Source organism: Aspergillus affinis (genome assembly GCF_023601865.1).
Source record: "Aspergillus affinis strain CMG 70 chromosome Unknown NODE_16_length_405296_cov_86_143545, whole genome shotgun sequence".
Lineage (NCBI taxonomy): Eukaryota > Fungi > Ascomycota > Eurotiomycetes > Eurotiales > Aspergillaceae > Aspergillus > Aspergillus affinis.
In genome coordinates, this window is record NW_026515797.1 from 338,238 (window position 1) to 364,123 (window position 25,886).

Below are 25,886 nucleotides of genomic sequence, written 5' to 3' on the forward strand. Positions count from 1 at the left end.
TGAGCGAAGTTATGCATCCCTTCGTGATTCCAGAATATATAACGAACGGAGAAGGACTGCAGAACCAAATATAATCGAGAATGAAGCGAATATTTGCATCCTCAAATAGCCAGTGGGACAGAAAATCTGGATAGCCTCTTTAATAAGGGGACCCGTCAAACAACTAGAGCGAAAGGAGTCAGCGAATGATCAATATGGGTCCAACTTCTCCTTATATATAATGTGCTAAGTTAGGAAGACCGACCTTATTGCCATGGCAAATTGGAGGGTGCCAAATCTTTGCCCAAGCGTCTCTACACTCCCAAAGCTGGCCACGTAGGGCATAAGCAGACTGATGAACCCTCCGCTGCAGAACCCATAGACCAGTGTGAACATAAATGTCCCCGTTTCTGACTGAGTATAATTTATTGGTACCAATAAGGTATATAGAGAAGCACCGAGTCCCAAGGAGCACAACATCAACACATCGAGATGCTTCAATCTATCTCCCAGGTGACCCAAGATTACATGACCCGGGATAGATGCTGTACTTGAAGGAAGCGTAAGCACTAGAATTATATTCGATGATGAGGTGCCTGTGTATACCTCATGCTAGGGAACAGAAGTAGGGCAAACAAGGGCGGAGACCCAGAACCAAGAGCGTGTTGCATGATGTAGTCTATCGGGGCCCAATAACCCCACCTGGGCCAACTCGTCAGCATGCGAAAGACGATAAAGTGGGTGAATATGCAAATTATTGGGGTAATTACATAGTCAAGAATGATCCGACAATAAAGTAAGGGTAATGTCTTTGGCGAAACGGAGTCAGGTCGAACCACTTTGCGTTGCGATCCCATCCGGTAATCGGCAGGCGTCCCTTGACCAGAAAAAGAGCTGGGATGAGAGCAATACCAATCAGAAGGGCTGTATATTGCATGGCAATCTCGAAGCTGGCCTGTTTCATCGCCCATTGTAAAAGAATAGGATAGAAGATGCCTCCCAGACTACTGCCACAAGCGGCAATACCGGCGACCAGTCCTAGACGTCTATCGAACCATTGGCCCATGCTGAGCAAAGCTGCCGTGTACACTCCCCCTGCTGCTATGCCGAATAGAATCCCTTGAGTCATCATTATGTACCAGTACTCTTGGTCCAGACTCATAGCAAACACCTCAACAACACATGTGCCAACAAGCGGCCAGATGATCACTCCTGGGCCGTACATATCAAACAACCTTCCGTATAGGGGACCAAAGGCCCAGAAACAGGCTCGCTGGACGGAAAATATCCACGATAGATGGAAAGAAGTGTAATTGGGGAATAATTTGTACCTGTAGATCCACCGGAAGCAGCCCACGCTATATTAATTTGCGTCAACAGGGATGTACTGTACAAGAGACTGCTGTGACATACCAATTCAAAAATCCCATGGTTGCGAAAAGGCAACAGAAAGCGCCAAAGGTGCACCATGATGCGCGCCGAGTCTCTGCTGTCGACTGGGTCGGCGACTTTTCCGGAGACTTCTTCTGCACGTCAGCCTCGAGGTCCATATTGTGTTGCAAGATCTGTTGTGTGGTTTAATTGAGTATAGTAGTTATAAGAACTGAGTGTAAAAGTCGACGTTAAGTAATTAGTAAATTGTGCTTTTGGTTTGTTAAGCTTGGATGCTCCGACCGAGTACTTTCGAATGACGGCCGAATCTCATAGGCAGTGCGCAGCTGTGGAAGGAGCCATGGTATGCAGCATCGTCATAATTTGGTAAATGCCAGTTGAAGTCTGAAGTGCTTGATCACTAAATAACCTTTCTTCGGTCGGCTACCTAGAGCATCATGCAACAAATCACCAGAGTATATAGCTCTTTATAAAGCCCTCTGGGGGCCAGCTTACCAAATGAACCTCTTGCCACCAAGCCATACGTAAGGCATAGGCGCGCAGTTATTGGTTTGTGAGCTACAGTGTCTGCAAGAATTGCCCTCTAGGATCTTGTTTTGCGTGGAAAAGCGCTGGAGTGCGTGCGCTTAGTTAACTGGTCAATTTGTCATGTATTAGTTATAGTTAGTTAGATCTCTCTTAGCATTACATATCCTTTATACCCTATAGGAGGTTTTTTAAACCGAAGAGGGTAATATTAGGCACAGCAAGAAAGAAGGAAGAAAATCATTCAAAAGACAAAGAGGATGGTTCCTCAGAGATAAGAGAAGGCAATTTGGGCAAGTCTCCCCCACTCACGTGCCGGGGTCACCTTCACTTTTGGTGTCAACGAGAAGCTTGCAGGAACAGCAAGTCACCGAGCATGCAGAGAGTTTATCGCAGCTTGCTGTTCTTTATCTACATACAAGATGGCATATACGGTTCGGGGAGATCCTGTCAATCCATATAAATTAAAGGTGACAACCTCTGAACATTAAGGTCATTTCCTCTTCTTTGAAAGACATCTACCCCAAAATGCCGGACGCCCAAAGCTCTCCTCACTCCGACATCCTCACGATACATGACCTGGCCAAGGAAGCTGAAAAAGCACTTCCTTGGGCCCATGCTCGTAAGAACCACCACTGTCATCGTCTCGGCTTATCTGACTCTTCTTAACTCCTATAGAGTACTATAATGGAGGTGCCGGAGATATGTCAACGTTTGTACTTTCTTACCAAAGTTTGCCTTCCTCGAAACTAACAGGCCTTCTCAGGCTGCGCGACAACGAAGATGTATATAACCGGTATAAGTTGCGTCCCCGGGTTTTGAGGAATGTGAAAGAAGTCGACATGAGCTCTGAGATATTTGGCGTCAAGGTAAGATGCTTGATGTATCTTTCTGTTGGGACCCAATCCCCAGCATTCAAATACTAAATCTACTCTTTCAGGTCCCGTCCCCCCTTGGCTTCTCCCCGACTGCCGCCCATAAGCTCGCCACGCCGGCGGGTGAAATCGCAACTTCCCGAGCGGCTGCAAAGAATGGAATACCAATGTGTTTATCTACCTGGTCAACGACCCCATTGGAGGACGTGATTGCACAAGGGACCGGGAACCCCTACGCTATGCAGGTATCGTTTTTCGCGGATCTTGTAGTAACAGAGCGAATTATTAGAAAGGCCGAGAGTAAGCTTGCTAGCACAACTAGCTTGAGTTGAAATGTTAGACTTGGATGCTAATATCGGTCCTATAACAGAGGCTGGCTACAAGGCTCTGTTTGTGAGCGTTGACCTTCCGGTCTTGGGCAATCGAGTCAGCGAGGCACGGATGAAGTTCTCATTTCCGTCCCACCTCAGTTTCCCCAACATTCAAGAAAAAGACGGTGATCTCATGGCCATATACGGCGCTGGCTATGGTGAGTTTATGCTATGACGTTTTATGGGAATTCCCCTGATCCAGAACAGATCCCTCGATTCATTGGGAGAAGTCAATTGCGTGGCTCCGGAACAACACAAAAATGCAAATCTGGCTCAAAGGAAGTACGTCCTTAGTATCGGACCTGTTTTCTTTTTGTGCATTTGACACATTCTAACATAATATAGTCGTGACGCCGGAGGACGTTCAACTCGCCATTGATTACGGCCTCGATGGCGTGGTGATATCCAACCATGGAGGCCGACAGCTTGATGGACAACCGTCGACGCTCGATGCGTTGCGCGAGTGCGGACCTGTGGCCCGCGGAAAGATTCCACTTGCGGTTGACGGTGGCATTCGACGCGGAGCCGATATGTTCAAAGCCATTGCTATGGGAGCGAGCATGTGCTTCGTGGGACGTATTCAGATCTGGGGACTAGCGGTAAGAACCTTACCCTTTGCAATTAACATATGAAACCGACGCCTGATATGTGCGATGTGCAGTATGCTGGAGAGTCTGGCGTCAAGCACGCCATTAAGATTATTCTTCAAGAATTCAAGCACACTATGATGTTTATGGGGTATGCTGGCTTCCCCTTATTTGATGAATACGTACTGTGCTTGAAGTTAACAAAATTAGATGTCGGACTATTGCTGATATCACGCCTCAACACCTATCGGTTCTTCATGAGAACGGTATTTTGTCCAAGCTATGAGAATCCAGAAGCTACTATAAATGGGCTCGTTTTAGAGCCAGGGAATGCATGAGTGGCGTCGATCTCATTTTTATTGTATTTTGATTCCAGATTGAGCTCTTGGCGAGAATATTCAGAGTTTCCTTTGATTGAAGCGTTTATGAAATTTCATAGTAGACATGACTTCCAATAAAGTCTTGCGCCAGAAAGAACTCCAAGCTCATGGATCGGAGTTTTGATGCCTAGGACTTAATGCGCAATCTGTCGACCACCAAATATTTGCTCCTACCCTTTCCATGGCCAAATACAGGCCCTTAAATGCATTGCGTTTTGGATCGTTTCGGAAATCTTTTGCTTGATAAAAGAGCATTATACCCCATGCACATCAAGACATGAAAATCGTCAAACATAATAACACATATACACCAAAAGCAAACACCGCAATATCATCATCGTATCGCATCGTCACTCGTTTAGGTGCCCCCGGCTGAATGTCAATTGAGATACACCTTGGCCGGTCGTCTTACAGAGCGAGGCGGCTTTTCGACATACTCAACATATGACGGACTCCTTCGTCGTCGACGCCGATGACGAGTCTCTGTTCCACCTCCACCTCCACCCCTGCCACTGACATACCCATAATCAGGCTCGCCACCATCTCGGGCTCCAGGCAATGCGCAGACTTTAATTAGCCAGAGGATCAATAAGGTCCCTGCAATAGATCCGATGACGATTCCGGCAATTCCGCCCCCCGATATCGTACTCGGGCAACTATCCGATCCACCGGAGGACGATTCTTGACGGGTCTGGAAGATATTCAATGGGGCCTGGATATTGATCACTTGGTCAGCTGAATTCTGTTTGTTTTCTCTCCCCCAAGACTGTGGTTCGGTCATTTCGGGCCGGGGCGGAGTGAAAGTGATGATCCACGGACAAGCAAACCAACTTACCATGACAATGAATTGATAGATAGTGGATTTATCGTCAGGCTATAAATTTCGAATTGGCCCTGATATACGGACCAAGATGTCCTCGAACTAGATCTTATACTTCTTCAATATCCCCGCGCCTCGAACATCCCGCCTCATCACACTGACGTCAATCGCACGGCTTGTCGAAGCCCTAATCTAGCAGCGATCACCGACTTCGACTTCTTGAACCAGCTTCTGAACCAGGTTTGCCCTTGATTCTCAAAGAACGCCTCCTAGGCCAGTTAGGCGTTCTCATTCGCTGAGCCTAGGGTTAGTTTGAGCAGGATTTCTCATATGCAGGACTTTCCCCTCCATGTGGTGATTGCGTACATCGTGCTGTTTTTTCTGCGACCCACAATTCTTCCGCGCGAGGAGGGGTTCTATTCGATCGGGTTTGTATGACTGTGCTGCTTGGACATTTATCTTGCATATATTTTCACTGCAAGCAATCATGATTTCTGTGTTGATTGAATGATGCGCTATGCCGAGGTCCTTGGACGCCTGGGTGAACTTGAGAGTGACGCAGACATGCATCCTGCTATGTAGTTAGCGCTTACTTCAGAAGAATGGGTTAAATCATGCAGGGACTGCAATGGTTGGAGGAGTGGGATTACCCAGGTAAGCTCGCAAGACGTGCGCGGTGATTTTTATCATTGGTTAAAGCTGGTCTTGAAGAGCGGTGGTTTGTTGGGCGGGGACCAGACGTGCTTATCTTGTTCATTTTATGCAGGAATCTAGATGGGAATTTAAATGGGGATATTCGTAGAAATTGGCATAGTTATAGTTCATATTCCTCGTAAATACCTTCTCGAGGAAGATCGGGGGGATTTCGGTTCTCAATTTGGTGCATTGTCCGCTAGGTGAGGGCCTTTCTTGATCTGCACTCAATGTCTACTCCGGAGTACAGAAAGCCTACGAGAGTCATAATTTGCAATGCTATGCTCTTGAATATAGATTGAGAAACCAGTGCATAGGACAAAGCACGCACGAGGAGTAAAGGGAAGGCCTGCAAGTTGATCACTATCACTAGGATTTACACTGTACATCTCTATAGGCACGGGAATATTCTGGATCGTGCTGAGCTCTCAAGGTACTCCGTCCTCTGCAATTGAAAAATGACCGGATCGGCAGAAAGCGGGGCCACGCAGCAGTGGGGCCTTTGTCATTACGTAAGACACACTGCGCACTGCCATTCGCCCAACCACGTGAGGGACCTCCGATTTCGTCCCGGTGGCCTTCCTGAGGCAGCCACCGCCCGCCCCCCACCATGGCTCATCCCCCCTCGTCCCTTCGACTCCATTTTTCTCTTCTCTCTTCATTCCCTTCTTCCTCTCTTTCTCTTCTTCTCTCCATCCATCTTCATTGCCTCTTTCCTTGACCTTTCCCCCTTCATCCTCACATCAACCTTTCACAATGGCCACCTACGCTCTGTCGCCGGCCCACCGGGACGTGAGTATCTCTTCGTCAAGCTTTTTTTCGGGGTACGGACGATCACTGACTCATTGTGCAGCAAATGGAGAAGACTCTCATCGAGACTGATCCTGAGATCGCTCAGATCATGGTACGTTTTCTAGAACCGCTTTCTTTATATCTGGGCAGATTCTTACGGTATTACTTCCTATAGGAAAAAGAGATCCAGCGTCAGCGTGAATCCATCGTCCTGATCGCCTCGGAGAACTTCACCTCCCATGCTGTCTTCAACGCCCTGGGATCTCCCATGTCAAACAAGTACTCTGAGGGTTACCCCGGTGCTCGTTACTATGGTGGCAACCAGCACATCGATGCCATTGAGCTCACCTGCCAGGCTCGTGCCCTGAAGGCGTTCAACCTCGACTCCGAGAAGTGGGGCGTCAACGTCCAGTGCCTGAGTGGCAGCCCTGCCAACCTGCAGGTCTACCAGGCCCTTATGCGCCCTCACGACCGCCTGATGGGTCTCGACCTCCCCCACGGTGGCCATCTGAGCCACGGCTACCAGACTCCCTCCCGCAAGTAGGTGCTCCCACTCAATGGCGGTAGAATCTCCCCAGAGTGCTAATCCTCGAACCTCCACAGGATCTCCGCTGTCTCTACCTACTTCGAGACTTTCCCCTACCGTGTCAACCTTGAGACCGGTATCATCGACTACGACCAGCTGGAGGCCAACGCTGAGCTCTACCGCCCCAAGATCCTGGTCGCCGGTACCTCCGCTTACTGCCGTCTGATTGACTACGAGCGTATGCGCAAGATCGCCGACAAGGTTGGCGCTTACCTCGTTGTCGACATGGCTCACATCTCTGGTCTGATCGCCGCCGGCGTCATCCCCTCTCCCTTCGAGTACGCCGACGTTGTGACCACTACCACCCACAAGTCCCTCCGTGGCCCCCGTGGTGCCATGATCTTCTTCCGCAAGGGTGTCCGCAGCACCAACCCCAAGACCGGCCAGGACATCCTGTACGACCTTGAGGGTCCCATCAACTTCTCCGTCTTCCCTGGTCACCAGGGTGGTCCCCACAACCACACCATCACCGCTCTTGCTGTTGCCCTCAAGCAGGTCGACACCCCCGAGTTCAAGCAGTACCAGGAGCAGGTCATCAAGAACGCCAAGGCCCTGGAGGCTGAGTTCAAGCAGCTTGGCCACAAGCTCGTCTCGGACGGTACCGACAGCCACATGGTCCTTGTTGACCTCCGTAACAAGAGCCTGGACGGTGCTCGTGTTGAGGCTGTTCTCGAGCAGATCAACATTGCTTGCAACAAGAACTCCATCCCCGGTGACAAGTCCGCTCTGACCCCCTGCGGTATCCGTATCGGTGCTCCCGCCATGACCACCCGTGGTATGAGTGAGGATGACTTCAAGCGCATCGCTCGCTACATCGACCAGACCATTGTCATCTGCAAGGCGGTCCAGGGTGAGCTGCCCAAGGAGGCCAACAAGCTCAAGGACTTCAAGGCCAAGGTTGCCTCCGAGACCGTTCCCGAGATCCTGGCTCTCCGCAAGGAGGTTGCCGAGTGGGCCAGCACCTTCCCTCTGCCCGTTTAAATGCATCCTCCCTCGGGATGTGAGCTTTGATACCAAAATCTTCTTTTTCCGTATATCTTGCATTTGATTTTTCTTTTTTCTTTGCGCGTTCAACATAATTGCGTATAAATGGGTGTGCGTTTTTTGGGGTTACATACAGGACTGCTTTTTCAACCTTACGCGGGTCATGGGATATGGATATGCATGAGCATGTGAATGACTTTTTCAACACTTCTTCAACACAAAAGTTCAGGGGACCGTCCAGTGTCGACGGTCCAGGGGTCTGTCTCATTTGGCTTAACCTGCCAGACTTGAGCTATCTAGAAACCAATCAATTAATGAATGACTTCATGGACACGTCCATGAGAGTGATCTTTCACGTCATTTCTTTTCCGATTCCTGTGTATATGCATGTTTCTGTGCTATACTTGTAGATGTATTTGTAGGTGCATTGCTAAATGATAACATGATCGGGCAAATTCCCTCAAGTAAGAGTCATACTATATTAACAGGGATTTTAAAACTGGTTTAAAGCCACGATAAATGAATTCCATCGCTAAACTCGCTTCAGGTGTTATTAAAAAGGTGCAAAGCACGCGTGCTCGTACGAACGAGTTACAAAAAGAGCGAATCGGTGTTACAACTCTCCCCTGGATTTCCCGTCCGACACTGGTTCACCCCGCTTGTGCAGTGCCTCTTCCTCCCGCCATGACTGCGACATGAGGGCAGCTACATTCTTGCCCATGTGTGCGCTTGTTTCCATTGTTGAGATGAAACTCTCGATGCCACCTGTGTACCACAGGTGTGGAGAGATGAGGGTTTCCTCGAAGGTAACCCTGGAATGAAGGAATGGGTACGGATTCCAGATCTTTTCGTAGTACCAGCTGATGTCCTTCTTAGGAAGATCTCCGATGGTCGTGTTGTCTGCTGCCGATGCATCATTCGGGTGTTGTAGACCCAGGATGTCTCTCATGAACTCAGCATTAGGTCGCTCTGGAGAGAATATCTTGTAGACGTAATGTGTCTCTCCAGGTTGATCTTCAGATAGTACTGTTTGGAGGGTACTGATGCTCCAGAAGTTGGCTGGACCGACACCCTTTTCATTGGAGCCGAGGTCTACGCCTCGAGGGAGGGTAGTTAGAATGGTCTCGGGGGCACGAGCGTCGGATCCTTGCAGATTGAAATATTTGGGTGACAGCTGATGCGGGGATGAGAAGAGGGTCACGTATAGTTGCACGTAGGGAATCTTGTCTGGGGCGTGCTCGGGTGTAGGAGAAATGGAGATATCAGAATACTGCATTGGACCAGCAATGACAACCTCGTCGAAAGTGAGCTTCTCCTGCGCCGAATTATCGTTATTGTCGCTGTATGCAACAGTCAGCGTGCCGTCCTCATTTTGTTCAACAGACGCCACTGTATGGTTCAGCCGGACATCAGCTCGGGACGCCTTCAGCATAGCCTCGAACAGCCGCCAATTCCCCCCTTGGATAGCCATAGCCCCATCTGTAGCCATACAGACCATAGCCTCGAGGCCATGAATCAATCCCAAATTCTGACCGTAGTTCACGCGTGTCGATGCTTGAATGATATCTCGCGAGAAGTCAGCGGACACATGATTGATGTTGAGAAATTCGGATCCACGAGTTGCAGTTGTGTTCAGCAACCCAACTCTCACTGCAGCCGCAGTGAGGGACTTGAAAGGGAATACAGGCTCTTCGTAGAGCTGGAGAAACTTGTTAACAGTAGCCTTCATGAGATTCTGGGTTCGGACCGGGGCCCATCCATATTGCCAAATCAACTTCGCGACGTTCCACCAGCTATATGTGTCCTGCATCCGGAATACGAATTCCTTCCCATCCCATACCCCGAGGACATCCTCCGACTCCCTGGGTCGAGACTGACTGGCACTCGATACTTCAAGACCCAGGTCCCTGGAGGCGTTGACAAGATTATAGTTGACCTGAACGAAGATAGATGCTCCCAACTCAACAGGGTACGCAGGGTTGCCAAAGACATTAACTGTCGTTGAGCGGCCCCCGATATATGACGCGCGCTCAAAGACCGTGATATCGACTGGCGTGGATGACGCATCCGCATATTTGCGCAAGGAATAAGCGGTGTTAGATCCTGCAGCCCCGGCTCCTAGAGAATTTGTCAACACTGGATACGCTTCTTCAGATGGACGGACTAACCAATTACAGCAACGCGTCTTGGGGGTTTCGAAAAATGACCCAATGGCACTTGTCCATCTCCGGCGACAAACGGGACTATAAGTAGAGCTAGCACAGAATAAACTATCCAGAGTTTAGGATGAAGATGATTCGAATTCATGTAGGCGATGGCAGCGATCAACGCTGACCGACAACAGACTAAAGACGGGCTGAGAAGCAGACTGTTAAGAACTATAAAAAGAGCACTATGTCTCAATTACCGAGCCAGGTAAAGCCTGGAATCTGTAGGCTCATGGATGTACAAGAAAGAGGCCAGTGAGATGAGTCTTCAGAGATGATGGATGAATACGATGGGATGATGCCGGAGGAAGAGGAAGGCGAGGATCACGAATGACGACGGGACGATGTACAGTAACACGCTAAGCCATAACCAGACTAGCGTCCTCCGTATCGCTTATCGGCGCCTGATCGATTCTATTCCTTTTTTTTCCTTCCCTTTTTCTGCTATAATTGATTGACTGAACAATAGACAATTGAACGTCACGCCTCACTAAATATACTTTGAAAAAAGCTCGGAGCCGTGATTCCTATCACGACTAGGTCAATTTTCCAATCCCGGTGATACAAACTGCACCTTGCCGACATGGATCCCTATGACAGCGACTCTTCGTTTGACGATGAGGGGGACCTCACAGACACTGGCGTGCTCCTAGGATACGCCTCTGAGGAGTTGATCGAAGACACAATCAGCCACATTGGAGGCAGACCGGTAAATATAACCCATCTTGGTTTTAATATATCTCGTGTGCTGACTTGCGACACTTTTAGACCTGGATTGATGATGCTACCCCACCTCCCGGCGAATTCGCCAATTGCAAAGTCTGCAACAGTCCCATGCTTCTTCTACTCGAGCTACACGGCGATCTCCCCGACCATTTCCCCGATAACGAACGACGACTGTACATCTTCGGCTGCCCGAGAAAGCCCTGCAACAAGAAGCCCGGCAGCATTCGAGCCCTGCGCGCCTCGAAGAAGCTGAAGAGCCAGCCCGCGGCTCGAAAGGTCGAAAAGCCCGAGCCCCCGAAGGAGGAAAAGAAGCCTGAAGCCCCCAAGCAGGATCTTGGAGCGAGCCTTTTCGGCTCTACCTCTCTCACCGGAAGCGTTTCTGCCAACACCAATCCCTTCTCGTCGTCCTCCGCCTCGGCGCAAACCAGCAGCAACCCGTTCGCTGTCCCTGCTTCGACTCCCACAGCCCCGGCCGCTGAACTGAACAAGCCTGCGCCCGACCAATCTGCGACGGAAAACACACTCTCGGAGTCCTTCGCGGATAAAGTTCGCGTTTCCTCCCCGCCTCCAACACTCAAGGCCCCCGAGGCCTCGGGACCTTCCGCCCCCTGGCCTGCCGAGTCTGCTTTCCCCAAACCCTTCAAGCACTTCTACCTAGACGCAGAGTACGAAGCCCTCTCGCGACCATCCACACCGACCATCCCGGACAATGTCACCATCGACAACACCGAGGAGGAAACCGGCGGCGGATCCTCCGGCGAGCTGAAAGACGCCTTGGAGTCCCAGTTGGATAAGGCGTTTATGAAGTTCTCCACCCGACTAGCCCACAACCCCGAGCAGATCCTACGATATGAGTTCCGTGGAACTCCCATCCTCTACTCGCACAATGACGCGGTTGGCAAAATCCTTCATGATCCCAAGAACACCGCTCCGGGACATGTGACGGTTGCCGGAAACGGGGCCCTCCGTATCCCCCGCTGCGAGTACTGCGGTAGCGCGCGGGTTTTCGAGGTGCAGCTGGTGCCTCACGCTATCAGTGTCTTGGAAGAAGACCGCGAAGTCGGTATGGGAGACAAAGACGACGGTGGTATGGAATGGGGGACGATCATTCTGGGTGTGTGCGGCAAAGACTGCACTCCGGAAGACGTGGGTGTCACGGGCTGGCGTGAGGAATGGGCCGGTGTCCAGTGGGAAGAATTGATGAAATAGATATACAAAAAGAGGAATAATGATGATGCCTGGTTAATGTTGATGATTTATAGAGCAATATCCGAGTTGTGAATAATTCCATGCATATATAACTCATTACGAGAATAGACCCTTTAATATGAGTAAAACAAATATCGAGAACTGTTACATATACATATATGAAGAAAAAGAAACTAGATAGATCCTCAGAGAGATCCTTAGTTTGCTTCGTTATTCTAGGGATATCTTAGAATAGTAGATGAAGAAGAGGTTGTTTTTCACACGTGGTAAATGACGATGATGATAAACAGCGAAGCAAACTCAAAACGCCAAATGCGCCGGTCCTGACTTCCCAACCCTCTTCATGCTGGTCTATCCCCGTCATCATCATCTTGGGCTCCGAACTCGTTTCGTCGGTAAGGGTTCAAGTGAACATAGTCCTTTTTTGCTGCTTTTCTTTTTGCGTTGTGGGAGTCTTGCGAAAAGGCATGTAAAGATTCCATGGATATAATCGAATCTTCCAAGAGGAAGGAGGAATAAAGAGAAAAAGAAAAAGAAGTATTAGCAAGAAAAGACATAATTTTTCAGTCTATTTTCGGTCACGCAAGTCGCCAATCTAGGCAGCCTGCTCGAATCCTCGGCGGATGACACGGCCGAACATGTCAATGTCGACGCGCTCGCTCTTGACTTCGCTGCGGACCTCGTTCTCCTTGTTCGTGGGCACCTTGATGACGGTGCTGGAGCCGGACTTGTCGACGACCCAGCTGCAGACTTCAGTGACGAACTTCTCGAGGGCCTCGCGGTTGGGGAGGTCGAGCCATTGCTCCAGAACGTCGGCGTTGATCTCACGGAAAGCCTTGCCAACCTCGACGGCGATACGGATGCGGACAAGCTCCTCGAAGCCGGCAACGTCGGCAACCAGGTCGGCGTACAGATCATCCGAGTTCAGGGTGGACCAGAACTGGGAGTATTGGGCAGATTCAAGTAGCGTAGAGAGGCGCGCAAGCTTCTGAACCGACTCGACGAAGTCGGAGGTCTGGGAAGCAGCCTGGGCTTCGGCGTTGTTGGAAGGGAAGGGCTGAGTGTGGGCGGGAAGCAAGGCAAGGCAGAGGGAGAAAGTGGGAGAGGGGAAAACGGTGAGGGCCTTGACGAGGATGTTGGTGACGGTCTCGGGCTGGAGGAGGTGAGGGTTGAACTGGTAGCTGTCGCGGTAGAAAGGGAGACAGTCAGCACACATGGAATCGAGAAGCAATGTAACCATGATTAGAGATGATCAAAGAGCCTTTTCAGAAGAATTTTCGGTCTCAACACCACCCAATAGAGTGTTTCAGGTAATAGGAAACGTGATGAAAGAAAGGTTTCTTCATCATTGAAGCCCGCAGGAGGTCTCAAGGAGATTTGAGGGATGAATGTAGGGCGCAAGCACTCACAGCTTCAACAGGGCAAGACTGGCATAGCAGTCGAATGTCCGGTCCTCACACTGCTGGGCCACATAGTCCTGGAATACCGTGGTCGTCTCGGGGTTGTATCGGTCGAGGCCGTTCAGGATGGAATCAATGTTGGTCGGTCGGGTCTCGCACTTATCGAACGCGACGACCATCTTGGCGGATATGATTGGGGGAGGAGAGAAATAAAGGGTGTCGATTGGATGCGGAGAGAGAGGAAGGAAAAGGCGGACGTGGATGGAGCGAGCGACAGGCGAGGCGGGCTGGTTCTGATCGGATTGCGGGATGTCTTTTTCGCGTGGGATTTTTCGATTGTGTCGATGTGCGGGCGTCGGACGGTCGGACCCCCAATGCGGACAGTTTCTCCGATAGGCCCGATCGAAGTATATCTGCGTCTGGCGGCAAGGGGGGCCTCTCCTTCTCTCGTTACTCTGCATTCTGTCAACCCTAGGCACCTGCCCATTAATAAATCCTCTTCTGCTCTTCTGCTTTTCTTCCCCTCATCTGCTGACAATATGTCGGCCTCGCAACTTGCATTATGACTTTCCACCTCCATCAGACACTGAGTCTCCTAACGCTCGGCTTGCTGTTCCGCCTGTCGTTAGTACTTGCCTCCCCCACGAGTCAGATCGACTATTCTCAATATGTGAACGTATTTATGGGATCGGAAGGCCCATTCCCCGGCCAAAGCTACGGAGGTGGAGACATCTTCATCGGCGGTGCTCGCCCGTTCGGAGTGACTAAAGTCGGAATCGACACGACGGCTGCCAATTGGAGCACTGCGGTGCTCAACGGAGGGTGGACTCCAGATGGGAATGTTACGGCTATCAGTAGGTGTCTTTTCCTCTGTCGTGGATCAAATGCCACTTCCAAAATTCTGAACTCTTTCAAGCTATGATGCACGAAAGCGGCACTGGAGGAGCTCCCAAGTACGGCATCATCTCACAGATGCCCTTGACCAATGTCGCCTCTCCCGTAAACATACTAGACAACACTACATATAGCCAGCCAAGGGTAGGTGAGCATGTTGTACAGTCATGGTTTCGTGGTAGACTGACGACTTCATAGAATGGCAACGATACAGGCAGTGTCGGGTATTTTAAAACGCATCTCCAGAATGGGGTCGAAGCAGAATTATCTGCATCTCGACACGCTGCAATTATCCAATACAATTTCTCTAAAGGCGAGAAATATATTCTCGTCGATGTGTCTCATGTAGGCATTCGGATGGTGCGCATACAGATGCTTGAATATCTCTAACTAAGCCTGTTCGTAGTACCTACCGGGCTCACCACAAGATCCTAATAGTCAATTCTATATTGGCGGAGGTATTCAGCTTGAAGAGAATGGCCGAAGATATACCGGACATGGGACCTACGGTGGCGGTTGGAATAACGGTTAGTGTTCCTTTCGTGACGATCCAGTGTTACTCACAAAGATAGGCGCACCTTTCACGGTTTTCTTCTACGGTGAATTTTCGACGGCTCCCCATGAAGCGCGCGCATTTACCGGAAAGGATGCAGATTCAGATAATGATGGCCCAAGCTACCCAGCATGGACCGACCAGTCCGATAAAGCGACATCGGGCCCTATGAACGACCGGGTTGGAGCGCTTTTCAGTTGGAAAGACGACAAGGCTTCTCAAATCATCTCTAGAATCGGTATTTCGTTTATATCTATCGATAAAGCTCGTTCATATGTTGCTGCTGAGATTCCGTCATGGAAGCTTGAAGATACGGTCATGTCTGCCGTGCAGGAATGGAACGAGAACGTGTTCAGCAAAATCCAAGTGCCCCTTGACGAAACTGCAAATACCACGCATGTTCGGCTACTGTATAGCTCGCTTTATTTTATACATCTAATGCCGTCTGACAGAACCGGCGAAAATCCTCTCTGGGTGTCGGACGAGCCGTACTGGGATGACTTTTATACCGTTTGTATGCTGAACTTCTTCTTTTGCCTTTTCGTCATACTGACTTGATCGAAGGGGATATCTTTCGCTGCACGGTTAGCTTCTATCACATCTTTCAGCCTGTATACTACGAGTCTATGATTCGAGGATTGATCGACATCTGGAGGTACGTGCTGCCTAAAAAGGTGCAAGAAGTCCACTCCACTGATTCTTCTAAACAGAAACGGAGGGTTCCTACCAGATGGGCGCTCCGGAAACTGGAACGGACTGGTTCAAGGGGGCTCTGACGCCGATAATATGTTAGCGGACGCATATGTGAAGGGACTGCGCGGGGGAATCAATTGGAGCGATGGCTACGCAGCCATGAAGACCGATGCCGAAATAGTCCCTGAAAATACTTTCGACGCGACCGACACTTCAGCAAGTACAAAAGAAGGCCGAGGGGCTCTCAAGGACTGGCTACAGCTAGGTTATGTGTCCCAGGACAGAAGCACTCGGTGCATTTCGAGGACTGTCGAATATAGTCTGAATGATTTCGCTCTTAGCCAGGTTGCGGTGGGCGAAGCACCCATCGATCAGGCAAAGTATCTTCGTCGGTCTGCGGGATGGCAAAAGATATGGAACCCCGATGTTGAGAGCTTGGGCTACACTGGATTTCTAGCACCGCGATTTTCCAATGGTTTATTCAATAATAGCGGCTATGACCCACGACTCTGTTATGAGTGCGGATGGCATTCTTATACCTACGAAGGTGTGCCATGGGGTAAGTCTTTGCTTTGTGAGCGCCCAGGCCAATACTGACGCCTTTTCAGAGTATTCCTTTGTCGCCCCCCATGATATGGAATCTCTCATTGATCATATGGGTGGCCCCGATACATTTGAGTCTCGGCTTGATATGATGGTCAGAAATCATTCCCACGGTGACTCCAGCTCTCGCTTACATCTGACATAGTTCAAACCCAACATGTCTACTCAGGACCTCGAAGCGAACGGTGCCGGAATCACCACAATAATGAACATTGGGTACGTATACAACAGGAGCAGGTCTCAACCACAGGGAACACTGACCCTTCAAAACAAAACAGAAACGAGCCCGACTTTGCAACACCCTATCTATACAACTACATCAACAAACAAGCAAAAAGCGTCGAGAAATCCCGCAATCTTGGACACCAGTAGTATGCATCTCACTATTATCCCCCCACATACGGACTCTAACATGGATGAACCACATAGCTTCAGGGATGCCGCCTACGGGGTTCCCGGAAACAGCGACGCAGGGGCAATGAACACCTGGCTCGTGTGGCAGATGCTTGGGATCTACCCTGTCGTCACACAGCCCGTCTATCTGATCGCTTCTCCCTGGTTTCCGGATCTGAACATGACAATCAATGGGAACCAAACGCTGCGGATCACGGCCACGGGGCTGGATCAAGGGTACTATGTGCAAAGTGTCAAGGTCAATGGAGAAACTTGGTCGAAGAATTGGTTTGAACATAATGATTTGATGGTGCAGGGTGGCACGGTTGAGTTTGAACTGGGCCCGGAGATGAGGCACTGGGATACGGGCAGCGTCCCGCCGTCACCCGGACATGTTGTGTTGTAGTCTGTCGAGCTTGATGTTTCCTCGAATTACATTGTTGAGGGACCACTGTTACGCGAACTATGGTTAGGTGAAGCATGCCAGGCTATCAAGCGAGCGCATTGGTTTTATCGAAGTAATCTGAAGCATCTGTATCTCGACTCTTTGACCACGACATCGACAAGCAAGCATATATATAGCCTCTGCATCCATATCCACGCCCACTGCATTCTTAACACCCTCTAGGCCCTACTGACTAAATCCTGGAACCATTCCAACCGCGCCCGCGCAGCTCGACGAGCGATCGGGGCATCAGGCACAAACACATCAAAAGCATGCCAGCAGCCCGGCCATACATGAAGCTCGGTCTGCACGCCACACTTCATCAGAGCATTGGCATACTCGATACTCTCGTCGCGGAACACATCCGCCGAACCCACGTCGATAAAGGCCGACGGCAAGCCATTGAGGTGATCCTTGGCGCGCGAAGGCACCGTGTAGATAGAAGCCCGCTCACGGTTCTTCCCCAATGCATAGTTGCAGGCCACGACACTAAAGTCCCTCGTCCACGGCTTGACGTGCCCAAACTGATGGATGGAAATGGTCTCATTGCTATCGTCTACCCATGGGTAAATGAGCAATTGGCCGAGGATCTCGGGACCGGATCGATCGCGCGCCAACAAGGCGACTCCCGCCGCGAGATTCCCGCCGGCCGACCCACCGGTGACGATCAGTTTGTGCGGATTGAACCCTAGCTCGGCGGCGTGCTCGCTCATCCATTTTAGGGCCGCGTAGCTGTCGTCGAGCTGTGCGGGTTGCGGATGTTCGGGCGTGAGTCGGTATTCGGCCGTCAGGCACACGGCGCCGAGTTCCGCGACCCATTCCAGCGGGGATTTGACGCCCATGAAGCGGTTTCCTGACACATGACCACCCATGTGGAAGTTGATGATCCCTGGGGTCTCAGCGACGGATGAGGCAGTGAAACCGGGCTTCGGTCGAAAAATCGTTGCACGCATTTGACCGGCCGGGCCTGGGATGTCGATATCTTCGTGGGATATCTTGTCTTGATATCCTCGGAGCACGTCCTCTAGTTTGAAGGCGAGGATTTGCCGGAGGCCTGCAAGCCCCTCCTCCGTGTCCAAGGGCGCACCCTCAGGCATATAATTCTGCACATCTGCCGTGTCGGGGTGTAGGGGTGCGCGAGGTAGGCTGTTGGAGCCCATGGTGAGGAAAATGTTTGAGTCTGTGGGTGCGGTAGAGGGAGTGGAACTCAGTTGTGGTGATGGATTATATGATAGAATGGATGGAAGTCGCAAAACGAAGGGACAAGTAGGGGTTTTTATGGCCTTCCCATTCCACCACCAAGAACAGCTGCTCCTATTTAATTTGCAGAAATGCGCTGATCAATGTAGAGTCGGCGGGGTAGAAGGCTGCGTAGCTACTACTTGATTGCTGTAGCATATTGCGCCTCCCCGTTATGAGCTAGTAATGCTAGTGGGGGCCGTTTCTCCAGTCGTCAGGGTGGTATCTTTAAAACGAAATGCCCTTATTGTCAGCCCTAGCATCAGGCAAGTCGCCGAGAGTCAGCCCGTATAGCCAGTATAGCCAGTAGTGTCGAAGGTGGCTGGACTCATCAGCGTGCAGGTAGTTTCCAAGACATTGGCCACGAGACTATCTGAGGCTAACGATTACCGAAATAACACAATTCTTTGTTCAGCGCGTTGAATAATGAGTCGCCGCTCACAGGTGAGTTAAGCCGTAGGAAGAGGCGGACGGAAGTGAAAGCATTGGTACAAAATTATATCATGTTTTTCTCAGGCACTAATCGACAGGTGAGGACCGCGGTGTCCTTGGAGGGGCTAACCTCCCGTTCAGAATCCCTCAGGACTCTTAAGCTTAAATCCCCTTTCCCATGCGCCTGACCTGCTAGTGTTCGAGAAAATAAACACGACCCGCCGAAACGTCCCTCACAGGCCGTTGAGAGACAGTCGTGCTGATGTCAGATTCGGTGATAGCCCGGACCTTGAAGTCGATAATCCTAACTAAAGAGTAATGCCAAGTCCCACGTTATTAGGCGTTCCATACACATCTGTGGACATGGTTGAGTTCCTGAGATGACTTGTCGGAATGGATTGAACTAGAGCGTCGCCTCGGTTGCTTTGTTCATGTGCGATTGTCGAACCATATCATATGCCCATGTATCATCCACCCAGCTTCCCAGTGAGTCTGGCATCTTTTCCCGATGTGCTGAGAGTTATAAAATCCTGATCCCCTCCTGGCTTAATCCGATAGCCGTTTGAGGAGCGTGGCCGGTTGGTAGCCCAGATATCCCAACTTCATTGTTTCAGGGCGCTTTGTTCTTTGGCTTCCTAGAGTGTTGAGGGGCGGCTCTCTTCCCGAAATCAGCGATGACAGATTTGAGTCGTGCAATGCGATCTTCAAGTTCCTCGATTTCCGCTTCCTGATCGGCCACAGATCGATCGACATCGGGCAATCCTTCCACGACCGCCTGCGCTTTCTGGACGCGAATCTTGATCGAGCTGATCTCGGTAGGCAGGCTCTTGATATCCAATGGCGGAGGCGCGTTCGAACTCAGAGCGGCGATTTCAGCGGCGGCCGCGGCGCTAACCGGTACGCCGGAAGAAACGGACGGCAACGCTCCATCATTCCCAGGACCAGCTTGCGACTGCTGCTGCTGGGACTGAGCCGCACCAGCGGGTGTGGAAGACGTTGCAGAAGGGCCAGCCGCTCCAGTCGGGTGTTCAGAGGGTCCCACACCGTTAGAGACTCCCCCGGTATTCGTTTCCGACGGCAAGAGTCGAAGGAGAAGGCCGTGTAAAGGCGGGATGATGTCGAATGTTTGTGGAGGAGGAAAAGGAACTGGTTGCGGCGCGGTCGCGGGTTCTTTCACCAGGGGCGTCTCGGGCGCGACCGAGGATTTGGGAAGCGGAGTGACGACGGTCGGAGATCTGGAGGCCATAGTGGAGTCTCCAGAGGGGAGAAATAGTGTCAAGTCAAGAAAATGCGGGATTTGAGACGGGGAAAGGGGAAGAAGAATTAAGACCGGGGCAAGAGTAGGAAAGAGTCGGAAGAGAAAGCGACGAGGAGAGACCGAACGAGAACGGCCCGTGACGTCGGAGATCCCAAAGCGTCACCGGAGAGAACAGCCCCTCCCCCTCCTGTTTTTTCTCCGGCTTTTCGCTCTCTCTTCCTCTTTCTCTTCCCACCACTCTACCGAACTTCTTTCTTTTTCCCTCTATTTCTTCCTTTCTGTGAGTCAATCTCTATTTCATTCTCCCTACTACTCTCCATTGAAGATTCGTCTACTAATTAACCGATATATAGGAGTTTCCCTCGCTCCACTATGGCCAAGGTTGATCAGAAGGTCGCCCTCAGTAAGCCCAATCCAATGCCATTTCTCCTCTACCGGACCGATTGTTAACGTCTTCCACTAGTCGTCATCGATGGCTGGGGTGTCTCCGGCCCCGACCCCAAGGCTGTCGGCGATGCCATCCACGCTGCGGAGACTCCCTACATGTCCGGCTTCGCCGAGGCCGACTCCAAGACGGCCCAGGGCTACACCGAGTTGGACGCCTCGTCGCTGGCCGTTGGTCTGCCCGAAGGTCTTATGGGTAACAGTGAAGTCGGTCACTTGAACATTGGTGCTGGCCGTGTCGTCTGGCAGGACAGTGTTCGCATTGACCAGACCCTCAAGAAGGGAGAGCTGAACAAGGTCGACAGCATCGTTGCCTCCTTCAAGCGCGCCAAGGAGGGTAACGGCCGTCTGCACTTGCTGGGACTGGTTTCTGATGGTGGCGTTCACTCCAACATCACCCACTTGATTGCCCTGCTGAAGGTCGCCAAGGAGATGGAAATCCCCCATGTCTTCATCCACTTCTTTGGTGATGGCCGTGACACCGACCCCAAGAGTGCTTCCACGTACATGCAGCAGCTTCTTGACCAGACCAAGGAAATCGGAACTGGTGAGATTGCCACGATCGTCGGACGCTACTGGGCTATGGACCGTGACAAGCGCTGGGATCGGGTTGAGCTCGCCATGAAGGGTATTGTTTCCGGAGAGGGCGAAGAGAGCTCCGACCCCGTCAAGATCATCGAGGAGCGCTACTCGAAGGGCGAGAACGATGAGTTCTTGAAGCCCATTATCGTTGGCGGCAAGGAACGCCGTGTCCAGGGTATGCTTTTTCCCATGTGCATCCGTCGATCTTGGACATTCGAAGGCTTACCCATTTATTTTCAGATGACGACACCCTGTTCTTCTTCAACTACCGCTCCGACCGTGTCCGTGAAATCACCCAGCTGCTCGGTGACTACGACCGCTCTCCCAAGGCCGAGTTCCCCTACCCCAAGAACATCCACATCACCACCATGACCCAGTACAAGACCGACTACACGTTCCCCGTTGCCTTCCCTCCTCAGAAGATGGGTAACGTGCTTGCCGAATGGCTCGGCAAGAAGGATGTCCAGCAGTGCCACGTCGCTGAGACCGAGAAGTACGCTCACGTTACTTTCTTCTTCAACGGTGGTGTTGAGAAGCAGTTCCCCGGTGAAGTCCGTGACATGATCCCCTCGCCCAAGGTCGCTACCTACGACCAGGACCCCAAGATGAGTGCTGCGGGAGTCGGCAAGAAGATGTCCGAGCGCATCGCTGAGGGCAAGTTTGAGTTCGTCATGAACAACTTCGCTCCCCCTGACATGGTGGGCCACACCGGTGTCTATGAGGCCGCCATCCAGGGTGTCGCCGCTACCGACAAGGCCATTGGTGAGGTCTACGAGGCCTGCAAGGCCAATGACTACGCTCTCTTCATCACGGCGGACCACGGGTAAGTTCTCACTCTTGATTTACTACCTGAATCAAACGAAGCAGAGACAGGAACACTGGCTGATCTGATGCTTTCTAGAAACGCCGAGGAGATGCTCAACGAGAAGGGCACCCCCAAGACCTCTCACACCACCAACAAGGTGCCTTTCATCCTGGCCAACGCCCCCAAGGGCTGGAAGCTCAAGGGCGACGGTGTCCTCGGAGACGTGGCCCCCACCGTGCTTGCTGCCATGGGTATCGAGCAGCCCGAGGAGATGACTGGACAGAGTCTCCTAGTCAAGGAATAGATATTTCGTATATAGACTTGCTGTCACGTGTTGTTTAGAGATGGGCTGGGTGGGTTTATGAAGACATGAGAATACGGAGTTTTTAATTGATACGCACATTGGATGTAGAACAAAGACAGATGATGATACGAGGGTTGAGATAAAAGTGAGCCGAACATAGCGCAAGAGCATAAAGACTTGATTTCGCAAATAATCCATCAATTGAGCTGGGCCGTAATTTTGAGAAACTCTACGATAGCATACCAATTCAACTTTGACATCTTAAAAAAGACAAGAATGTATGCTCGCTTCTGCTTTCACTGGGGTATTCTACAAAGTTTCACCCTATACTCATACTGTCGTTATTTTTTATCTCTCGGCCTCTATCTTGACTTATAGGAATCCCTAGAGCCCAAGATGTAGTAAGGTCGTAGTCTTTCTTGAATTCTCCCCGATTCAAGAATCGCTTTCCTCACAGTTCGCCTCATTAACCTAGTCGAAGCACATCGTTCGTCTTGCCACCGAATACGGTAGCTGGTTCAAGGACCTCGACGTCCATTCCATGCTGGATGTTATTCACTAACAGCCGTAGGTAGGATGACTGAAGGTCTATCTCGTAGTGTAGATTGGGGCACGAGAGCGTGTTCAAGCGGATGCAGACGCAGCGGCAGCCTGCTGCTGGACCTGGCTTTGGTATTGTAGGACCTGAACGCAATGGTTAGGGTGTGATCCATGCGCTAGGGCATGCAACTGCCTAAGAATCTCGGAAGGTCTCACCTCGGCTCGTTTCTTATCGCTCTTGTCTTGGTTGGCTTCGATTTCCTTCTCGATACGCTTGCTATAAAGTCCATCAGTCAGCTTCTTCGGATCAATCTAATGGCGTTAGAAAGCGACATGGACCATACATCTCCTTCTCGATGAACTCGAGACGTCCGTTGACCGCCATCAGGGCCTCCTGCTTGTCCTGCTTCAACAAAACCGGACCGACGAGCTTGTAGATGTTGGATTCGTCATCGAGCGAGTTGAACTCCTTTTGGACGCTCTCATTCTCCTGCTGTTGGGACTCGAGCTTCTGACGAGCGTCGACAAGTCCGTCCAGATCTAGAAATCGCGTATCCGATCAGCTTTCTGTTCTGTGCGCAATGATGCCATCGAGATTCATTCCCGCCAGAGTTGACGAGAGACCACCAACGTACCGGTCTGCAGTTTCTGGAACTCTTCCGAGAGCGCCTGCAATTGCTTCTGTGCGTCGGCCATGGCGAAGAATGCTGGAACGACAAGAGAGACGGAGAAGAGAGAGGTGATGATGGAACGAGAGAGGGGCGTTGGCGGGGAGAAGAATCAATGGAAAGCGGAGCGGCAGAAAACAAACGGCCGCCTTTCCGCATCCTCCATTCCTTCGGTCATTCCCCCTCATATCTCTCTCTGCTTCCTCATCATCATCTCTCCTCACTTGCCACTCATCCCCGTTCATTCTGCTCTCCGCCGCCGATTCTGCGAATTGAATGGATCGGTCCTGACCTGTATCTCCCCCATCACCCTTGTCTTGCTTTGTCCGGAGTTCCTTGCGCCGCCCCATCCCGACCAAAACAGGCTGCTATTATTCCCCGCCGTCGATTGCCCTCGTTGTGAACTACCACCAGCCAAGACGCCATCCGAGAGCCTCGTCCTTCAACATGAGCAACACGGACTTCCTAGGGCGGGCGATTGACACGGTCAAGAAGGCCATTGAGAACGACAATGAGGGCGAGTACGAAAAGGCCTATCAGCTGTACTACTCCTCCCTGGAGCTATTCATGCTGGCCTTGAAATGGGAGAAGAACCCAAAGTCCAAGGAAATGATCCGCGCAAAGACGGGCGAGTACATGGATCGCGCGGAGAAACTGAAGAACCATCTGGCCCAGTCGGACGGACGAAAGAAGCCGAGCGCAGTTAACGCTAACGGCAGCGTGGCGCAAGGCAGTGGAAAGGGCGGGTATGTGCTGAATATGACACCTTGCTGGATGACAACATAGTAACATGCGAGTCGCTTCTAGGAAAGAGGAAGAGGACGGCGAGGATGCCGATTCGAAGAAACTACGGTCCGCCCTTGCGGGCGCCATCTTGTCGGATAAACCCAATGTGCAGTGGGAGGATGTGGCGGGTCTCGAGAGCGCCAAGGAGGCCTTGAAGGAGGCGGTCATTCTACCGATCAAATTCCCGCACCTCTTTACGGGGAAGCGACAGCCGTGGAAGGGTATCCTGCTCTATGGACCTCCTGGTACCGGAAAGTCGTATCTCGCCAAGGCTGTCGCAACGGAGGCCAACAGCACGTTCTTCAGTGTGAGCAGTAGTGATTTGGTATCCAAATGGATGGGTGAAAGTGAACGGTATGCTCCTTTCTTTTTTACTATTTTGTGAATATCAGACAACTGACGAACATCCTACAGACTCGTGAAGCAGCTTTTCAACATGGCCCGAGAAAACAAGCCAGCCATTATCTTCATCGATGAAGTTGACGCCCTTTGTGGGCCCCGTGGCGAAGGAGAGTCCGAGGCGTCACGCCGAATCAAGACCGAACTGCTGGTGCAAATGGACGGTGTAGGCAAAGACTCCAAGGGCGTGCTAATTCTGGGCGCAACGAATATTCCATGGCAACTCGATGCTGCCATCCGACGTCGATTCCAGCGAAGAGTCCATATCAGTCTTCCCGATATCAACGCACGAATGAAGATGTTTATGTTAGCGGTGGGCTCAACGCCATGTGAAATGTCGCAAGGTGACTACCGCACTCTTGCGGAGATGAGTGAGGGATACTCTGGTAGCGATATCAGTATCGCTGTGCAAGATGCGTTGATGCAACCGATCCGCAAAATCCAAACAGCGACACATTACAAAAAGGTATTCACCCACCACATATCTGCGTCATTTCGGCTCTAGTGCATAGAAAGCAGCTGACACCTCCTCTAGGTCTTGTTCGAAGGCGCGGAAAAATTAACACCGTGCTCGCCAGGAGACCAGGGCGCCGTCGAGATGTCATGGATGAGTGTGGAAGCAGAAAAGCTGCTCGAACCACCTCTTCTGCTGAAGGACTTCATCAAGGCAGTTCGCAATTCCCGGCCGACGGTCAGTCACGAAGATCTCAAGAGAAACTCAGAATGGACCCAAGAGTTCGGCAGCGAGGGCGCTTAGTCCTTCCGCGAGTACGACTGTTCCTAAACCCTCTGTCAAAGTTGGAATCATGATCCTTCATCGCATATCATTGGCTGTCTGATATATTCGTTTGTTTCCTTGTCATTTTCTCACTGGGCATCCACCCTTGTCTGGTTAAACTCTTTCCTACTCTTCTTCCCCCTATTTATTTGTCTCTCGTCCCTTTTATCCATCTTATACATCTCCTCAAGCTCGGTGTTAGAAGCGTTATCGTTGTTAGGCGAGTCGAGGCGAGGCGTTGCAATTCTCTTACGAACCTAAATCTGTCTGTCTGTTCACTCATGTTGAATCAGAACCGATTCCACTCTCTCCTCCTTTGCAGGCTAAAACCGCCCGTTTCTGTGTCTATTTCATGAAGCATATCATTGAAGAACAAGATTTTATGAACTATATCCATCTTGCTGAATCGAATACCATGGTTGTCTCCTTTCTTAGTGTTTCTTTTTTGTCTCCCTTTTCCCATTGATTTGTCTGGTTTTTAGCCTTCTTGTGATGTTTGTCCTTGGGAGGTAAGAAGTGTCGGTCATTAAATACTGCCGGTATT

At 50.9% G+C, this 25,886-nt stretch overlaps 12 protein-coding genes across 12 annotated transcripts; 6 read left to right on the forward strand and 6 right to left on the reverse strand.

The window, feature by feature from the left end:
• Positions 1–745: 745 nt before the first annotated feature.
• On the reverse strand, positions 746–1,529 carry KD926_003092 (putative MFS transporter; the record flags this gene model as incomplete). The annotated part of the gene is made up of 2 exons (XM_053097380.1): positions 746–1,337; positions 1,393–1,529. 2 exons carry the CDS (start codon positions 1,527–1,529, stop codon positions 746–748), a joined length of 729 nt encoding a protein of 242 aa, XP_052958722.1.
• An 895-nt stretch (positions 1,530–2,424) lies between these two features.
• On the forward strand, positions 2,425–4,015 carry KD926_003093 (alpha-hydroxy acid oxidase; the record flags this gene model as incomplete). The annotated part of the gene is made up of 9 exons (XM_053097381.1): positions 2,425–2,518; positions 2,575–2,602; positions 2,663–2,765; positions 2,837–3,071; positions 3,142–3,300; positions 3,350–3,424; positions 3,488–3,741; positions 3,804–3,880; positions 3,940–4,015. The coding sequence occupies 9 exons, from the start codon at positions 2,425–2,427 to the stop codon at positions 4,013–4,015; spliced, it is 1,101 nt and encodes a 366-aa protein (XP_052958723.1).
• Positions 4,016–6,378: 2,363 nt separating this feature from the next.
• On the forward strand, positions 6,379–7,981 carry KD926_003094 (glycine hydroxymethyltransferase SHM2; the record flags this gene model as incomplete). The annotated part of the gene is made up of 4 exons (XM_053097382.1): positions 6,379–6,414; positions 6,476–6,526; positions 6,590–6,954; positions 7,018–7,981. The coding sequence occupies 4 exons, from the start codon at positions 6,379–6,381 to the stop codon at positions 7,979–7,981; spliced, it is 1,416 nt and encodes a 471-aa protein (XP_052958724.1).
• Positions 7,982–8,597: 616 nt separating this feature from the next.
• On the reverse strand, positions 8,598–10,291 carry KD926_003095 (putative prenylcysteine lyase; the record flags this gene model as incomplete). The annotated part of the gene is made up of 2 exons (XM_053097383.1): positions 8,598–10,102; positions 10,153–10,291. The coding sequence occupies 2 exons, from the start codon at positions 10,289–10,291 to the stop codon at positions 8,598–8,600; spliced, it is 1,644 nt and encodes a 547-aa protein (XP_052958725.1).
• Positions 10,292–10,774: 483 nt separating this feature from the next.
• Positions 10,775–12,126, forward strand: KD926_003096 (small subunit rRNA maturation protein TSR4; the record flags this gene model as incomplete). The annotated part of the gene is made up of 2 exons (XM_053097384.1): positions 10,775–10,900; positions 10,960–12,126. 2 exons carry the CDS (start codon positions 10,775–10,777, stop codon positions 12,124–12,126), a joined length of 1,293 nt encoding a protein of 430 aa, XP_052958726.1.
• Positions 12,127–12,721: 595 nt separating this feature from the next.
• On the reverse strand, positions 12,722–13,705 carry KD926_003097 (CSN8/PSMD8/EIF3K family protein; the record flags this gene model as incomplete). Its single annotated transcript, XM_053097385.1, has 2 exons — positions 12,722–13,307; positions 13,536–13,705. The coding sequence occupies 2 exons, from the start codon at positions 13,703–13,705 to the stop codon at positions 12,722–12,724; spliced, it is 756 nt and encodes a 251-aa protein (XP_052958727.1).
• A 383-nt stretch (positions 13,706–14,088) lies between these two features.
• On the forward strand, positions 14,089–17,068 carry KD926_003098 (uncharacterized protein; the record flags this gene model as incomplete). The annotated part of the gene is made up of 12 exons (XM_053097386.1): positions 14,089–14,380; positions 14,443–14,564; positions 14,619–14,780; positions 14,827–14,947; positions 14,993–15,383; positions 15,426–15,487; positions 15,538–15,628; positions 15,684–16,225; positions 16,275–16,363; positions 16,415–16,485; positions 16,548–16,640; positions 16,699–17,068. 12 exons carry the CDS (start codon positions 14,089–14,091, stop codon positions 17,066–17,068), a joined length of 2,406 nt encoding a protein of 801 aa, XP_052958728.1.
• A 218-nt stretch (positions 17,069–17,286) lies between these two features.
• On the reverse strand, positions 17,287–18,267 carry KD926_003099 (alpha/beta hydrolase; the record flags this gene model as incomplete). Its single annotated transcript, XM_053097388.1, has 1 exon — positions 17,287–18,267. The coding sequence occupies one exon, from the start codon at positions 18,265–18,267 to the stop codon at positions 17,287–17,289; it is 981 nt and encodes a 326-aa protein (XP_052958729.1).
• Positions 18,268–19,388: 1,121 nt separating this feature from the next.
• KD926_003100 (RNA polymerase II mediator complex middle subunit MED9) lies at positions 19,389–20,024 on the reverse strand (the record flags this gene model as incomplete). The annotated part of the gene is made up of 1 exon (XM_053097389.1): positions 19,389–20,024. The coding sequence occupies one exon, from the start codon at positions 20,022–20,024 to the stop codon at positions 19,389–19,391; it is 636 nt and encodes a 211-aa protein (XP_052958730.1).
• A 384-nt stretch (positions 20,025–20,408) lies between these two features.
• Positions 20,409–22,171, forward strand: KD926_003101 (2,3-bisphosphoglycerate-independent phosphoglycerate mutase; the record flags this gene model as incomplete). Its single annotated transcript, XM_053097390.1, has 4 exons — positions 20,409–20,439; positions 20,500–21,237; positions 21,303–21,885; positions 21,964–22,171. 4 exons carry the CDS (start codon positions 20,409–20,411, stop codon positions 22,169–22,171), a joined length of 1,560 nt encoding a protein of 519 aa, XP_052958731.1.
• A 624-nt stretch (positions 22,172–22,795) lies between these two features.
• KD926_003102 (tubulin-binding prefolding complex subunit YKE2) lies at positions 22,796–23,407 on the reverse strand (the record flags this gene model as incomplete). Its single annotated transcript, XM_053097391.1, has 4 exons — positions 22,796–22,855; positions 22,928–22,988; positions 23,056–23,251; positions 23,347–23,407. The coding sequence occupies 4 exons, from the start codon at positions 23,405–23,407 to the stop codon at positions 22,796–22,798; spliced, it is 378 nt and encodes a 125-aa protein (XP_052958732.1).
• A 419-nt stretch (positions 23,408–23,826) lies between these two features.
• Positions 23,827–25,321, forward strand: KD926_003103 (AAA family ATPase VPS4; the record flags this gene model as incomplete). Its single annotated transcript, XM_053097392.1, has 4 exons — positions 23,827–24,125; positions 24,187–24,519; positions 24,580–25,030; positions 25,100–25,321. 4 exons carry the CDS (start codon positions 23,827–23,829, stop codon positions 25,319–25,321), a joined length of 1,305 nt encoding a protein of 434 aa, XP_052958733.1.
• Between the last annotated feature and the right edge of the window lie 565 nt (positions 25,322–25,886).